The sequence below is a fragment of the Bos indicus x Bos taurus genome, chromosome 8 (genome assembly GCF_003369695.1).
Source record: "Bos indicus x Bos taurus breed Angus x Brahman F1 hybrid chromosome 8, Bos_hybrid_MaternalHap_v2.0, whole genome shotgun sequence".
Taxonomy (NCBI): Eukaryota; Metazoa; Chordata; class Mammalia; order Artiodactyla; family Bovidae; genus Bos; species Bos indicus x Bos taurus.
Window position 1 is genome coordinate 100,964,524 of NC_040083.1, and position 17,188 is coordinate 100,981,711.

At 40.3% G+C, this 17,188-nt stretch overlaps 1 protein-coding gene across 1 annotated transcript in view; it reads right to left on the minus strand.

Moving 5' to 3' along the window:
- Positions 1 to 11,749: 11,749 nt before the first annotated feature.
- PTGR1 (prostaglandin reductase 1) overlaps positions 11,750 to 17,188 on the minus strand; it is a 31,669-nt gene continuing 26,230 nt past the window's right edge. Inside the window, exons 9-10 of the mRNA XM_027550505.1 lie at positions 15,797 to 15,915; positions 11,750 to 12,098 (exon numbers count right to left, since the gene is read on the minus strand). Coding sequence (XP_027406306.1) covers positions 11,988 to 12,098; positions 15,797 to 15,915 — 230 coding nt within the window. The 3' untranslated portion in view covers positions 11,750 to 11,987. The remainder of the gene's footprint in view (positions 12,099 to 15,796; positions 15,916 to 17,188) is intronic.

Consider the following 17,188-nt stretch of genomic DNA (forward strand, 5'->3'; position numbering starts at 1 on the left):
CAACAGTGCTTAAAGGGTTCCTCTTTCTCCACATCCTTGCAACACTTACCATTTTCTGTATTTTTGATAGTGGCCATCCTAATGGTTGTGAGATGGTATCTTGGAGTTTAGATTTGCATTTCTCTGATGATTGGTGATGTTGAACATCTTTTTATATGCCTGTTAGACATTTGTATGTCTTCTTTAGAGAAATGTCTGTTCAAGTCATTTGCCCATTTTTTAAATGAAAAATTTCATTTCCTGTTCCACTCTTTTTCATTGTTTTTATTGTTTTCTTTGCTATGCTGAAGTTTTTTAGGTTTGATATAGTCCATTTGCCTGTTTTTGCTTTAATTTTGCTTGTGCTTCTGGTGTCATATCCGAGAAATCATTGCTAGACCCAGTGTCATGAAATTTTCCCCCTGTATTTTCTTTTAGGACTTTTATAGCTTCAGATCTTATGTTTAGATCTTTAATCCATTTTGAGTTAATGTTTGTGTGTGGTATAAGCTAAGGGTCCATCTTCATCCTTTTGTCTTTAGGTATTCGGTTTTCCAAGCACCATTTGTTTCCACGTTGTGTAGTCTTTGTACTCCTGTTGAAAATCATTTGGTCATAAGTACTAGTGCATTTCTGGGCTCTGTATTCCATTGGTCTATACGTCTTTATGCCAGTACCATACTGTTTTAGTTACTGGAGCTTTGTCATACACTTGGCAATCAGGACATGTGAAAAAAACGCTAGCATTTTTCTTCTTTCTTAAAATTATTTTGGCTATTTGGGGGTTAAGATTCCATATGAATTTGTGGGTGGTTTCCCTTGTTTCTGTAAAAAAATCACTTGGAATAGTATAAATATTTTAACACATTAAGTCTTCAGGCCCATAAATATGAGATGTATTTCCATTTATTTGTGTCAACTGATTTTTCAGCAGTGTTTTGTAGTTTCCAGTATTCAAGTCTTTTACTTACTTGGTTAAGTTCATTCCGTAGTATTTTTTTATTTTTAATGATAGTGTAAATGGAATTGCTTTCTTAATTTCCTTTCTGGATTTTTCAGTTACTGTATAGAAATGCAGCTTATTTTTTAATTTTGTTTTTATATTCTATCACTTTTGCTGTATTTGCTTATTAGTTCTAACAATTTTGTGTGTGTGTGTTGGTGTGTCTATGTGATGTTTAGAGTTTTCCACATATGGGATCATGTCATCTGTGAAAAGAGATATTATTTCTTTCTTCCTAAGTTGGATGGTTTTTATTTCTTTATTTTGCTTGATTGCTGTGGCTAGGACCCAAGTACTGTGTTGAGTAGAAGTGGCTAAAGGAGGTATCCTTGTCTTATTACTAATGTTAGAGGAACAGGTTTCTATTTTTTACCATTGAGTATGATGCTAGTTGTGTTCTTTTCCTTAATGAAATTTATTATGTTGAGATAATCTCCTTCTATTCCCTAGTTGAGTAAATTTTCTCTCATTTTTTGATAGATTTGCTAGATACAAAATCCTCAACGAACTGTGGGTTTTGTTTTTTTTTTTTTCTTTATGCACTTTAACTAAATCAACCCACCCACTTCTGGTCTCCAAGGTCTCTGAGAAGAAATCAGATAGTTTCATTGAGGTTCCTTTTTATAAAATAAGTTTTTCTTCTTGCTTCTTTCAGGATTCTTTGTCTTTGGGTTTTGACAATTTGATTATAATTTGTCTAGATTTTTGTATTTTTGTGTTTACAAGCATACCTTGGAGATAATTGTGGGTTCACTTCCAGACTGCTATAATAAAGCAAATATTGCCTAAATTGGTTCACAGGAATTTTTAGTTTGCCAGTGCATATAAAAGTTATGTTTACACTCTACTGTAGCCTATTATTAACAATTATGTGATACCATTATGTCTAAAAAAACAATTGTGCATGCTCAGTTTAAAAAACACTTTGTTGCTAAAAAATATACATCTGAGCCTTTAGCAAATCATAATCTTTTTGCTGGTGGAGGGTCTTGCTTTGTTTTTAGGTGCTGACTGATCAGGGTAGTGGTTGTTGGGTTGGGATGGCTGTGGCAATTTCTTAAAATAAGACAGCACTGAAGTTTGCTGCATCACTTGACTTTCCTTTTCATGAACAGTTTCTTGGTAGCACTCAGTCTCAGTGCTGTTTGATAACATTTTACACCACACTAGAGCTTTCAATGGCACCCCACTCCAGTACTCTTGCCTGGAAAGTCCCATGGATGGAGGAGCCTGGTGGGCTACAGTCCATGGGGTCGCTAAGAGTCAGACGCCACTGAGCGACTTCCCTTTCACTTTTCACTTTCATGCACTGGAGAAGGAAATGGCAACCCACTCCAGTGTTCTTGCCTGGAGAATCCCAGGGACGGGGGAGCCTGGTGGGCTGCCATCTATGGGGTCACAGAGAGTCAGACACGACTGAAATGACTTAGCAGCAGCAGAGCTTTCAAAATTGGAGTCAATTCTTTCAAACCTTGCTGCTGCTTTATCAAGTAACTTTATATATAGATGATATTCTAAGTTCTTTGTTGTCCTTTCAACTGTCTTCACCAGGAGTAGATTCCATCTCAAGAAACCATTTTCTTTACTCATCCAGAAGAAGCAACTCTTCATCCATTAAAGTTTTAAAATTGCAGCAATACAGCCACATTTTGAGGATCCATCTCTACTTCTAGTTCTCTTCTGTTTCCACCACATCTGCAGTTCCTCCACTGAAGTCTTGAGCCCCTCATAGTCACCCATGAGGGTTGAAATCAACTTCTTCCACCTGTTGTTCGTGTTGGTATTTTGGCCTCGTCCCATGCATCACATGAGGGTTCCCTGCTGGCTCAGATGGTAAAGAATCTGCCTCCAGTGCAGGAGACCTGGGTTTGATCCCTGGGTCAGAAAGATCTCCAGAAGAAGGGAACGGCAACGCACTCCAGTATTCTTACCTGGAAAATTCCATGGACGGAGGATCCTGGAAGGTGGGCTACAGTCCATGGGAATCACAAAGAGTCGAACACAACTGAATGACTAACAATTTCATTTTCATGCATAACAAATATTCTTAGTGGCATCTAGAATAGTGAATCCTTTCCAGAAGGTACCTGGATCCATCAGAAACACCCATCTCCCATCAAGTCATTTTCTGTTAATTCCTCTGGTGTGGTGTCTATTAGCTCTTAAATTTCCCCAAGATTTTATCTTGAAACCTATCACCCCTCACCTTTTTGCCATACCCCCAGTCTCTTTCATCATTTCCTTGGTTGGCTCTGTCGTAAATTCTATGAGATCATGTACATCTGGACAGCAGTTTGCTCCAGCAGGAATTTATTGTTTTTGGCTTGATGGCTTTCATACCTTTATCTTTAACAATGATGCTTTATCTTTAACAATGATGGCATCTTCAGTGGTGTAATCCTTCCAGACTGTCATGGTGTCCTCTCTGTCTAGGTTCTCTTCCATATTGCCAACAATCCTTTCCATAGAGTACCATGTGGAATGAGCCTTAAAGGTCCATATGACACCCTGCTCGAAGGGCTGAATTAGAGATGTTGTTTTGAGGGCAGGTAGACCACTTTGACACCTACGTTGTTGAACTCATGGGGATCTGGGTGGCCAGAGACATTGTCCAGTATTAAAAAGAATTTTAAATTGCAATCCTTTATTGACAGAGTTCTTCCTGACTTCAGGAATAAAGCACCAGTGTAACCAGTCCAGAAAAAGCATTCTTGTCATGGCTGGTGTCTTTTTCCTTCAAGACTTAGTGCTAGCAGCTTCATAGTTAAGGGCAGACTGATTATAAGCTTGACTGCATTTACATAGATAGGAGAGTTAGCTTTCTATTCCTGCCTTAAATCCTGGGGCTTGCTTTTTTTCCTTACCAAAGTGTCCTTTGTGGCTTTTTTGTTTTTTTTCCAGAATAGGGCACTTACTCCTACATTAAAAAGCCTGTTTAGGCAGACACACTTTCTCGGTGATTTTTCTTAGTGGCATCTGGAAAGATCTGCTGCCTCTTGGTTGGCAGAAGCTGTTTCTCCTGTTATCTTGATGTTTTTTTTAGGCCAAACCACTTTCTAAAATTCTCAAACCATGCTTTGCTGGCTTTAAACTGTCAACCTTTAGATCCTTTACCTTGCTTTGCTCTAAGTTGTCACATAATGACTTTGCCTTTTCTTGAATCATATTAGAGTCTATAGCTATGTCTTACTTAGAGCAAGCTTGCACCCACATAAAAAGCAGCATTTAAAGAATAAAATGGTACATAGTTTTAATTAATTTTTTAAACTTTATTTAGGTTGTGCTTGGTCTTAGTTGTAGCACATGGGCTCTTTGTTATGATATGTGGAATCTTAGTTCCCTGACCAAGGATCAAATCCAGGCCCCCTGTATTGGGAGCATGAAGTCTTCACCACTGGAGCACTAGGGAAGTCCCTTTTTTAAAATTAGTTTTTGTTGGAGTATAGTTGCTTTACACTGTTGTGTTAGTTTCTAAAAGGTACGTATTTTGCAAAAAGAACAAGGTTGAACTAGTATGGCTGTGGCTGGTAAAACAGATCCAAGAACACTCATTATAGGCTATGTTATAGCCTAACCCAATAGATAACATCCATAGGCTTCTAGATACAATTGGCAGTGGTATTTGGAATTCAAAAGAAATTGGTTACAGGTAAGACCAAAGGATCTTGGGCATCAGTCTATTTGTTTTTCCTATACATACACATCTATGATAAAGTTTAGGTACAACAAAATAATAAAAGTGGTTATTACACTGTAATAAAAATTTTGTGAATGTGGCTTCTCTCACAAAATGTCTTGTAATACTGTACTCATTCTTTTTATCATGATGATGATGTTCTGATCGTGTGGCTCACAGGCTTGGGTTTTGTGGTGATGAGATTAGTTTCCGGGTTGTCTCTGGCCAATCATTCTGACTCAAGGTTCTTCCTGGGGGTGTGCGCATCACTCAGCCAAAATGAATTCCAGCACGAAGGATTCTGGGAGGTTGGGAGGACATTTGGACTGGTGTCTCCTGTCTCCTTTTGACTTTTACTGAATTTTTCTGCTTGGTGGTAGCTTGTTAGTATCTTGGTCTTTACCAGGACCTCCTGTTGTAAAACAACTCATCCAAATGGTTACTATGGTACCTGGCCAGGGTGGGTAGTTTTGATTAGTGGTTCCTCTAACAAAAATGATAAAATGCTTCCTATGTGATGTAGTATAATGAAGGACATAGGCAACGTGACAAAGCATTTAGGCTGCTATTAACCTTTGGATGCTGTCAGAAGGGTCATCTGCCTTGGATGTTCTTGGATCATTGAACTATGACAATGTTGTCATAGTTCAGGAGTGGATGTCAGGAGTAGAAGGTATTGATGGTTGGGTCCCCGGCAGGACACAGCAGGATGATGTGAGATTTCATCACGCTATTGAGAATGGCATGCAATTTTAAAACTTATGAATTGCTTATTTCTGGAATTATACATTTAATTTTTGGGCTGTAGTTGACAGCTATTAAACTGCACAAAGCAAAACCATGGATAAGTGGCGCGAGTACTAAAGTGTAGGTAGCTCTGGAAATCAAGTTCTCCCCTTCCTCAGAATTTTTTAAATTGTTTTAGGGTATTTCCGTGCTAGGGATCAGTCTGTGGTGAAAGCCTCAACTTCTCTCAGGTCTTTTCTGAGCCCATCTTTTCCTGGGCAGAGGCAATGGCTTTCTAAATTCTCACATACAGGCTTTTTTTTTTTTCCTTTTTGTTGTTACTCAGTCGCTAAGTCATGTCCGATTCTTTGCGACCCCATGAACTGCAGCACACCAGGCTCCTCTCTCCTCCCTGAGTTTGCCCAGATTCATGCCCATTGTGTCAGTGATGCCATCCAACTGTCATCCTCTGCTGCCCCATTCTCTTTTTGCCCAGCATCAGGGTCTCTTCCAGTGGGTCAGCTCTTCACATTAGGTGGCCGTAGTATTGGAGCTTCAGCATCAGTCCAAAAACCAGGTGTTCTGTTGTCCATTTAAATCCCCTGGGAATCATCTTAAGCCAGTGGCAGTGGGGTGGGGGTGGAAGAATGGCCATTCACCTATGTATCTTTTCTTTCTTTATGATCAGAAGCGATCATCCACAGTCAGGACCTCAGACTCGTATTTGGAGAAAAAGGTCTTTATTGCCCATCTTGGTTCCAGCAAGTCCAGTGTTTGGGCTGGCTGATCGTGGGGTGGTAGCTGCTACTGAAAGGCTGGACTCCTCCGCTCTTAGTTTCGGTTTACCAGTTAAGGTTTCCTCTGGACATTGAAATCCTTAAAACAGAGTCCTGCATTCCAAACTAGCTCACTTTATGTACTTCTGTCAGTACAGTTGTTGTCTAGATAGAGATGGATTCCTGGCGCTTCTGACTGCTCCATCTTCCCTGACATCACTCCCTCCATGTCTTCAATTTTTATCCTGCTCTCTGAAAGTTGTCAACTTTTATCTTCCAACTCTACTACTAAATGTTTTGAGTGTTTTGTTTCTGTTGTTATTTTTATGTTTCCAAGTACATTTTTGACTCTGCTTTTTTATTTTTTAATCATACTCTATTTCATAGGTGAAATACTCGTTTCTCTGAGGATGCTAATATGGTATCTTTTAGTGTTACTCGGCTCCATGTATTATCTTTCCTCTGAGTTATTTTTATCTGTTTTTCTCTTTCACCTTGGAGGCTTTCCTCAAATCTCTGGTTATCTTTTGACTATTCACATTTAAGAACAGGGCCCTAAAAAGCCACAGGGAAGGTGTTTCAGTTAGTGCAGCACACTGTCCACTAATAGAATGTGAGCCACATCATAATATCAGATTTTTTTCAGGCAAGGCTTTCTTGGGGCCCCTGTTGTTGCAGGGAGGTTCGAGAACAAACAACAGGTTCCCTTGCTTGCTTGCGCCCCTGGAGAGGTGAGCTTCTTCCTTATATGGAGTGAGGGTAGGGGTGTCCAGGGGTCAGGCTAGCTTCTTCCTTGTATGGAGTGAGGGTAGGGGTGTCCAGGGGGCAGGCCAGAGGGGTGGGTTATGTGGTTTCCCAACCCCTTAGGCAGTGTTATGTGCAGAGGGCATGCACAGCATGCTGCTTTTGCTCTGGGCTCTTCAGAAGTGGCAGATGGCTCTTTTGATCTCTTTGTAACTTTTGTCCAAAATTTGCCCTAACTGCACATTTCAGATTTTGTAGTAGCCACTTTAAAAAGGTAAGAGAAGATAGGTGAGTAATATATTTTGTTTCACCCAGTATGTCCATAATCTTAAAATTAACATATAATCAGTATAAAAAATTATTCGTGAGCTATTCTATATCATTTTTTGTGCTGTGTCCAAAACCCATTTGTTACAGTTGCAGCATATCTTAATTCATACTCTGTCCATATTGATAAAACTTAGAGTTGAAAAGTAGATGCACATAGTTCTTCCAAATGTTCTGTGTTATTAGTCTAGATATAGCTAAAGTTTTTAAGTGTTAGAAAATTATTTTCCTTTGATATTTGCATCCACATTGACAAGATTCGTCATATTTTATTAGAAGAATTGATGTGGTTTTGAATAAAAGGGTATCAGTTTCAAAGCAGTATCTGTTTAAATCAACTCTTCTGTCAATTCTGTTATTAACATCACATTCAATTAAGTATTACATAACTGGAAACAAAATTAAATTTATCAGTATCAACCATTTTTCACATTTTTCTTAAATGTTTTGCAGCCAAATTATACAATGCTGTTGATTACTTTGAAACTCTGCAGGTTGACTCATATTAGAAAAGTGTGTAAAGTCATTATTTTTTGTTTATATTATGAAGTGTTTCAATTTTAACTAATTTTTCTCATCCAAGCCGGAGAAGGCAGTGGCATCCCACTCCAGTACTCTTGCCTGGAAAATCCCATGGATGGAGGAGCCTGGTAGGCTGCAGTCCATGGGGTCGCTGGGAGTCGGATACGACTGAGCAACTTCACTTTCACTTTTCACTGTCATGCATTGGAGAAGGAAATGGCAACCCACTCCAGCGTTCTTGCCTGGAGAATCCCAGGGATGGGGGAGCCTGGTAGCTGCCGTCTATGGGGTCACACAGAGTCGGACACGACTGAAGTGACTTAGCAGCAGCAGCAGCATATTCAATGTGATCCTGCCACTTTTTGTCTTTGATTATTGAATATTTTGCAAGCATTCCTTTTCATTCAAGAAAGATCTTAAATTGAAATTCCCAGAAGAGGAAATTTTTGTAAAATTCTTTTATAACTCAACCAAGGAACATGGGTAAAGAACACAAGATCATTAAAACATTATTTTCAACATTTTCATAAACTAGCAGTGATTACATCATTTCACATATGTACTGAAGAATTTTAACATCTATTCATGACTCCTGAAGTCTGCTTTGGAAAACTGAACAGATACTTGCAGTAGCTATCATATAGTGAAACAAAGCAGTGAGCGGAAATACCATTCTCTTGTTTTAGAGTTCCAATATCTTTGGACCTAACATAATTTCAGTCTTATCTTTATGAAAGAAACTAATTTTTCTGTCTCTTGCTGAAATTCTTCTTTGTCAGGTTTAAAATGTCAAAAAACATGTCATGAGTTTGAGTTTTTAGGCAATAAATTGACATTTCTTTGTAAATTTGGATGTTGAGACAGAATGTACTCAACGTTTTCATTTGGCAGTGTCTTACATTACACATCTAAAGCTAAGTACTTGAATTTTTCTAATTTTGAGCCAAATGATCTTTGATATTATGAGAAGCTTCTTGTATTCTAGGAGCAAACTTAATTAAAGGGTTAGTTAAAAATTTCAATTTGTACGTGTCCTTTTAAGTCTTCCTCATAATTTTCTAGTTAGATTACCATAACTAAAATGGTAATTCCTTCTATCTTCTCTCCATCTGAGATTTGTGTGTGTGTACACGCATGTGCACAAGTATTCAAATCATCTTATAGTTGGCCAAGTATAAACTCAAAATCCTGTTAAAAATTGTTTTATTGTTTTGATGGAAATGTAATTCTTGTTTCATAAGACTTCATGGATTCTTCTTTTACTATTAGGAAAATACTTATTACTAGAGCGTTGCTAAAAAATGGCATAACTATTAGCTGCTGTCTTATGTAGTGTCTACTGTATTGAACACTTGTGTACAACAGCCTTCTCATTTTGCCGTGCCTGCAGTGAGTTGCAGTTGCTACTCATCATGGAATGTGTGCTGTAGCTTCTTGCACTCTGGTTTTCTTTGCTGTACTAGTTGTGGTACTAGCTTCTGTATTGCACTGAATTCTGCCTCAGTAATATGCCTTCATTAAAATTAAATATTTTTCCATGTTTTTTAATCTAGGAAGTAATTTTATTATATTGCAACGAAAATAGTAGTATCTCAACATATGACTATGGTTTACATATAGGTGTCGCTGTAACTTGTGCTGTGTGTATAGGTGTGCTCTCACTTGTACTATCTACATAAAATATCCAAGTAAACACTTCTGTGATGTTACTTCAGTGCATAGAAAAAAATCGTCTGAACTGAGTCAAGTCTGTTGATAACTAGATTGGTGGAGTGTTTATCTGTGATAACTAGAAATTATGCACGTTCCTGTACAAACATTACAGTACAACAGCAACATCCTATGCTGTGCAACAGTCGAAGTGAATTGTAGTTCTACCAAAACAATAAAGTTGTGTTAAATGGAAAAATACTCACTCTGCCTCAGTTTTTTAAACCTTGAAATATGGCACTGTGCATGTTTCCAGTACACAGTGGCTTTCAGCGGCTACCATACTGAATAGTACAGAGTTGGAGAACACAGTGCTCACCACACAGCCCAACGAATCAGAGTGCTGTAACTCAGTAAAAGTTTATTTTCCAGTCAGGCCTCAACAGTTTCTTTCCAACATTTGCTCGTTATGCCATCTGGAACATACAGCCTCCAAGGTCTCAGAGGTAAGGAAAGCAAGACCTGGAACATTATACAAAGTTTTCAAACACTGGCCTGAAAAGAGCTTAGAACCATGGGTCCCAGTTTGGTGCCAAGGTGTCCCCAGAGCACTGTAAGGAATGCATAAGAGCTGCCTGAAAGTAAAAGTGTTAGTCACTCAGTTGTGTCCAATTCTTTGCGACCCCATGTACTGTCACCCACCAAGCTCCTCTGTGGGATTTCCCATACAAGAATACTGGAGTAGGTTGCCATTCCCTTCTCCAGGGGATCTTCCCAACCCAGGGATTGAACCTAGGTCTCCTGTACTGCAGGCAGATTCTTAACCATCTGAGCCACCAGGGAAGCCCAGGATATTTTAAATTTTAGGGAAATGTGTGTGTATACACATACACACATATACTCGACATCAGGTTTCTGATCTAGTATCATCAGTCTGTCCTAACAATGAAAACATTGAGCATAAAAAAACAACCCTTTGAGATGCAGCAGAGACCTGAGGTCATGGGGTAAACTGCTGCCCCAAGTTGGGAGAGTCAGATACCGAGTCACAAACTACTGGGATCGAAGCCCTAAAGTAAAACCCTCCACGTGACACAGGGTGGGCTCAGGGACCTTCACCTGGAGGGGGCACATTTGCTGGAGGCTCTGTATAGACAAGTTTGAGAGGTAAAAACATGAGGGGGCACCCAGTCTTAGGGGTGACACCTCTCGTATATATGTTTAATTTCTCCCATGTGGAAAGAGGACACAAAAAGGCAGAACTTTTTAAATTGTATTTGTAAATATTGAATAAATAATTTCAGTAGATTCAGAATTCAAAAAGTTCCAAAGGGCATATATTATAGTTTTTCTCTTATCCCCATCCTTTAGGCACACCTCACTTGTCTTCCCTGGGGATGAACCATATAATCGTATTTATTACCTCTCACCGGAGGTTTTATACATGCACACACACACACACACTTTTTTCTCTCGTTTTTTTGTTGTACTACAATTTAATCCCTCCTCTATTTGGTGGCAGAATCAGTTAACAGAATTGACATTTTCCTGATGACTAAACTGTCGAGTCCAAGAACTAGGTAACCTTGCCATGTTCAGTCTTTTGTGTTCCTCAGTGATGTTTTAAAACTTTACTCAGAATAATCTCACATTTTCGTAGGCTTATAAAGATTCCTATGTGTTAATGTTTTTGTAGCTGCTGTGAGTGATAAATTCCTTTCTTGGTCTGTCGTGTTAGACCCACCTGTGGAGGACCAGTGGAGGCTGCCCTGAGACCCTTGTACATCAGCAATGATTATTTCTCCTTGTGTAACCATCAGCCATAGCAGTGGTAATCTTGACTTCAAATTCATTACATTTCTGCAGGGAGGTACTTATTGAGTACCTAATATATGCCTAATATATGCCACACATTATGCAGGTGGTCTAAATAAATATATGATATGTATGTGAAGCAGACATTTTTGTCTGCACTTCACAGATGAAAAATCAGAAGTTTATGGTTACAAAGGCAGGAAACTTTTGGACTCCAGAGCCATTATTTTCTATAATACTCCAGAAGGAACTACAGCAGGCAGTTAAGTTCAACTGGCCATTGTTCAGTATGAAAATTTCATTCTCTTGCTAATCATATACCACTTCAATGTATTTTCGCTTCTCTGGTGGCTCAGAGGTTAAAGCATCTGCCTCCAATGCGGGTGACCCGAGTTTGATCCCTGGGTCTGGAAGATCCCCTGAAGAAGGAAATGGCAACCCACTCCAGTATTCTTGCCTGGAGAATCCCATGGACAGAGGAGTCTGGTAGGCTACAGTCCACAGGGTCGCAAAGAGTCGGACACGACTGAGCGACTTCACTTCAATGTATTTTATTAGGTAGATCAATCACATTACAATTACTGTTTTTTAGATTATGAAAACAGCACAGATTTTACTAAATGATTAAAAAGAAGCTAATCATCCAAATGATTTCTAGATTCCACTAGTCACTTTTGTTCATGCATTATGAAGTTAGTATATGTTTTACTAAATGATTAAAAGAAACTAATCATCTAGGTGATTTCTGGATTCCATGTGTCATTTTTGTTCATGCTTTCACTATTGCCTTTCCCAGATTCTCTCCTTTTAGCAATCCTATAAATGCAGCTGGCATGTTTTCAAATCCTTCAGTGACATGTTCATGGTACTGGATTTTACCCTGTATCAAAACAATAACAAATATAATAGATTAGTTTCATATTCTAAATGATACACTCTTCTCCTTATAGCACCAAATTAATTAGTACATCATAGGAAACTTGAACTAGGAAGAGGAGAGCCTGTCCTCTTTGAATTTATAGTCATTTGGGGGCATGATCCACATACATAGTGTATATAACAGATTATGCATAATAGCTTATAAAAGGCATTAGGTCACAGTAAATAACAAAAAAGTCAGAAGGAAGCAGTTAACCAATTTCTACGTAAATTGAACAGAAAACTCTAATGATGATCTCAGAAGAGGTGGAAGCAGGAAGGAGTAGGGCACACCCTTCCAGGGTATCATCTCTGTTCATCACTCCAGTACCCAGTGCTGTTACCTCTATTTGACCCCTGAAGACACAGAACCTGTTCAGGAAATGTAAATACCATGACAGTCTAATAAGCTGTCTTTCCTTCAAGCCAAGATTTGTTCAGTATGTGTTCAACATTCATTTAGCAGTGTAGGAGTGAAGAGTTCATTTAGTGAAGAAGGATTTTTATTTCTCCTATAAGTCACAGTCTCCTAAATGGACCTAACTCACATTTTCACATTTAAAATGTCTTATATGGAGACCTCGACTTTTGAGAGTCCCTTGGACTGCAAGGAGATCCAACCAGTCCATTCTGAAGGAGATCAGCCCTAGGATTTCTTTGGAAGGAATGATGCTAAAGCTGAAACTCCAGTATTTTGGCCACCTCATGCGAAGAGTTGACTCATTGGAAAAGAGTCTGATTCTGGGAGGGATTGGGGGCAGGAGGAGAAGGGGACAACAGAGGATGAGATGGCTGGATGGCATCACTGACTCAATGGACGTGAGTCTGAGTGAACTCCGGGAGTTGGTGATGGACAGGGAGGCCTGGCGTGCTGCGAATCATGGGGTCGCAAAGAGTCGGACACGACTGAGCAACTGAACTGAACTGAACTGAAGTTACCTGATTACATTTTCCCCTAATGTATCCCAGTGATGGTTTAGCATCCTTTATGGATTTATGGAAGAACTTACTTATTTGCTCGAGGTCCCTCAACTACTATGTAAGCAAGCTGGGATTTGAATCCCTAACTAGAAAGCCCTAGCTCATTCCTGTACTTGAGAACCAAAGAACCTGGAAAGGGTCAAAAGCTATAATCAAAACTTTAGAGGTTACAAGTCGAGGATGAGGGACTTCCTTAGTGGTCCAGTGGTTAAGACTCCACACTTCCAGTGCAGGGGGCACGGGTATAATCTCTGGTCAAGGAACTAAGATCCCACGTGCCATGAGGTGCAGCCATAAGACAAAAAAGTAGAGGATGAATGCCAATATAAAATGTTAATGATATGGGAAATTAGGATATAGAATACAGGGTATATGGAAAGTCTCTGTACTCTCTTTGGAATTTTTCTTTATTCTAAGGTAAAGAATGGTTTACTATTCTGTATTATTACTGTAACACAAAAGGGGGGAGGGAGAAGAAAAAACAAGTAGATGAGAGAGAAAGACAATTCGCTTGTTAGTTAGAACAAAATTAGTGAACTAGTAGGTTCACTCCGTTAGAAGAAAGCATTAGGGACACCGGCACAGTGGTGTCTGTTGTCAGCTGTGATCATATTTGATTTCACCAACAGAGACAAAGAGGCTACACACTGGGAACTCTAAAAGCATCCTGCTCTTCCCAGATCCCTGGAAAGAGCCCAGCCCAGCACTCCAAGAGTGTTAGACTGGGAGAGATGCCAAGCTCCAGGGGCTGCCAGACGAGCAGTCTATGTCTTTAATTTGGAGACAATCATAAAGCCAGAAGTTAGAAAGTGTGGGACCACTTTTCTCCTTGGAAATGAAAATAATGCACCTTGGGATTCAGATTTCTGTTGACTAAAGCTCCACGTGGTGTTAGGTGGGTAAATGATCACAGCATAGGACAACGGGGCTGGCCTCCTCCTCAGGACCTATGAGGTGTGCCTATGAGAAGACTGCATTCTCGGACCTGGAAGAGCTGTGGCCCAAACACATGCCCCTGTAATGCTCATTCACTCAGCAGTATTCATCTAGTGCCTATATTGATTCAGAATATTCTAGGTGCCGGGGATACATCAGAAAACAGAATGTGTGAACACTGATGCCCTCATGGAGGTTACATTCTTGTGAAAGGGAGATGGGCGATAAGTATAATATATGAGTTATAGTATATATTATGTCAAAGATGATAATTGCTATGGATCAAAGTAAGATAAGGAAGATCAATGAGTGAAGGTGGATTGCAATTTGAAAATAGGGTCATTTTCAAGGCTGTCTCATTCAGAAGGCAGTTTTCAGCAAAAACTTGAAGGTGTGTGTGAGACAGAATTGAGTAAGCAATTACAGAGAGGTGGAGGAGTGTGGGGATGAACAAAAAGAAATGAAATTAGAGAGGTAATGGAGACCAAACAGTATCCAGCCTTGCAGGGTTTATTCTAAGAGAAATGAAGAGTTTTGTAGGGTTTTGAACATAAGAATGATTTGGTATGAAGCTCACTCTGGCTGCTCTGTTGGGAATTGCCTGCAGGGTAAAAAAGTGGAAAAGCTGAGTAGAGGCCACCGCAATATCTGGGCTAGACAAGATGGTGGCCTAGAAGGATGGTGGGAATGGAGGAGGGGCAACTGGGCAGATTCTGAATGTATTTCCAAAGTTGGGACACCAGAATTTCCTGACAGATTAGATATGTGTATGAGAGAAAGAAAGGAGTCAAAGATGATTTCAAGGTTTTTGAATTGAGCAACTGAAAGGATTGTCATAACTGAGACAGTGAAGTCTGTACACAGAAAGCAAGTTTGGCAGGAAAAATCAAGACATAATTGGTTTTTAATACATTAAGACAGAGATGAAAAAGTGTGCTACACATCCAAGTGCAGCTATTGAACGGTCCAGAAATCAGAGAAGAGATCTCGACTGGAGACAGATAGTTGGGAGCGAGCAGCATATTGGTGATATTTAAAGCCAAGAGCCTGGATGAGATAACTAAGGGCTGAAAAGAGTATGGACAGAGGTGAAAAGAGGCCCAGGAACCATGTATTGGAAAGCTCTGTTATTAATTTGGAGAGAAGAAAAGAAGCTAGTAGAGGAGTCTGAGAAGGACCGATACAGTGAGGAAAACCAAGAGCCAAGGGAAGCAAGGAGAGAGAGTGATGCCCTCTGTCACCACTCCCTACAGCCAAGTGATGCTAAGAGCTGACCACAGGAGTTTACATGTGAGGGGCATTGGCAACCTTGACAAAAGCAGTGTTGGTGGAAGGGCAACAGTGCAAAACCCGACAGGCATGTTTAGGAAAGAATGAGGAGGGATATCCCTGGAGGACCAGTGGTTGAGACGTTGCCTGCCAGTGCAAATGATGCTGGTTTGATCCCTGGTTGGGGAGTTAAGATTCCACATGCCTCGCAGCCAAAAAAAAAAAAAACCAGTATATTAAAAAATAAAAAACAATATTGTAGCAAATTCAATAAAGACTTTAACAGCCCACATCAAAAAAAAAAATTTTTTTTTTAAATGGAGAGGAACTGCAGACAGTGAGTGCAGACAAGACTTCAAGGTGTTTTGTTATAAAAGGGGGAGAGTGCAATGAACCCATATTCACAGCGGAAGTGAAATCTGCAACCCCCACAGGAAGGGCATCTGGTGTCACAGTGGCTCCAGGGCCCCTCACCTCTGAGACCCACTTCAGCAAGTCTCTCAGAGCCTTCTGGCGGACTTCTCCTTGCCAGCGGTAGACAACGAAGCCTTGCAAGTGGAGTTCCTTAAAGATGATGATTTCCGGGGATGGGCCTGTGAAGAGGAGGGCACGTTTGAGCAGCAGGATGCAGGGAGGTGGCCGTGATGAAAACGTGCACGGTACAAGGCATGTCAGCATTCCCCTAGTGCTCTCCCTCCTGTGTCCTCCACTCTTCCCGACCCACAGGGCTGCCCCAAAATCAATATGCACTCTGTGCAGGCAGAGTAACTGCCCCAAGACGTCCATGTCCTAGATCCCAGAGCCTTAACTATGTGACCTTACGTGGCAAAAGGGACTCTGCAGATAGGACCAAGTTAAGAAGCTTTAGATGGCAAAATTATTCTGCATTACATAGGTGGGCTCACATGAGAGTCCTTGTAAGGAAGAAAGGGATACAGGAAAATTAGAATTGAGAAAAAAATATGTGATGATGGAAGCAGAGATCATAGAGATGGAGGGAGATTTGAAGAATCAGTGCTGCTGGCTTTGAAGACGGAAGAAGGGACCATGAGCTAAGAGATGCACGTGGCCTCGAGAACTTAAAAAGGCAAGGAATCTGAGCCTTCGGAAGGAAAGTAGCCCTGCTAACCCATTTCGAGTTCTAGAACTGTAAGAATAAATTTGTGTTGTTTCAAGTCATTAAGTTTGTGGTAATAGACAGGACTGAGCACAACTCACAGCTGGAAGACTCACCCCAGCTATATTTCTCTTGGGTTAAGGAGTGGAATCCTCATCTCCTCATCTTGGAAGAGGATGAAATACTATTCCTGGGATTGTCCACGCTACTGGGGATGTCGTTTCTTTATTGTGAGCGGAAAACAAATATGGCATGAAAGCCGGGGAAAACAATTACTTGTCTCTGAGCTCCCCTAATAGTGAAACATGTTAGAGTTCCTAGAGATCACCGGCAGGCAGAATGTCACCTGCTTAAGATGGAATGGACAATACCAGCTGACATCTCATAACCTGTCTGAGCAGATGAATTTCAAAAGGCTAGATCAAGTTACTGTATCCAAAATATTTGGCTGTGGTCAGGAAAATGCACCCTGGAGCTCTGCTCAATTGGCAGGAGAAGGATTCCCCAGGATTCTAGCTTAGCATCAGTTAGAAAAATATGGAGGAAAAAAAGTCCCTAATAAGATTCCCCAGTGCCTTGGAGTGTCCCCTTTGACCTTTCACAACCCAACAGGGAATCTACAAGTGATCCTTCCTCAGACCCTTCGACTCCCACCCACCTCTCTCAGTGCAGCCAAGGTGCTAACTAGCACAGCTATAAGGTTTCTTCCTCACGAGTGAAGCCCATCATAGAACAAATAACGCATTTAT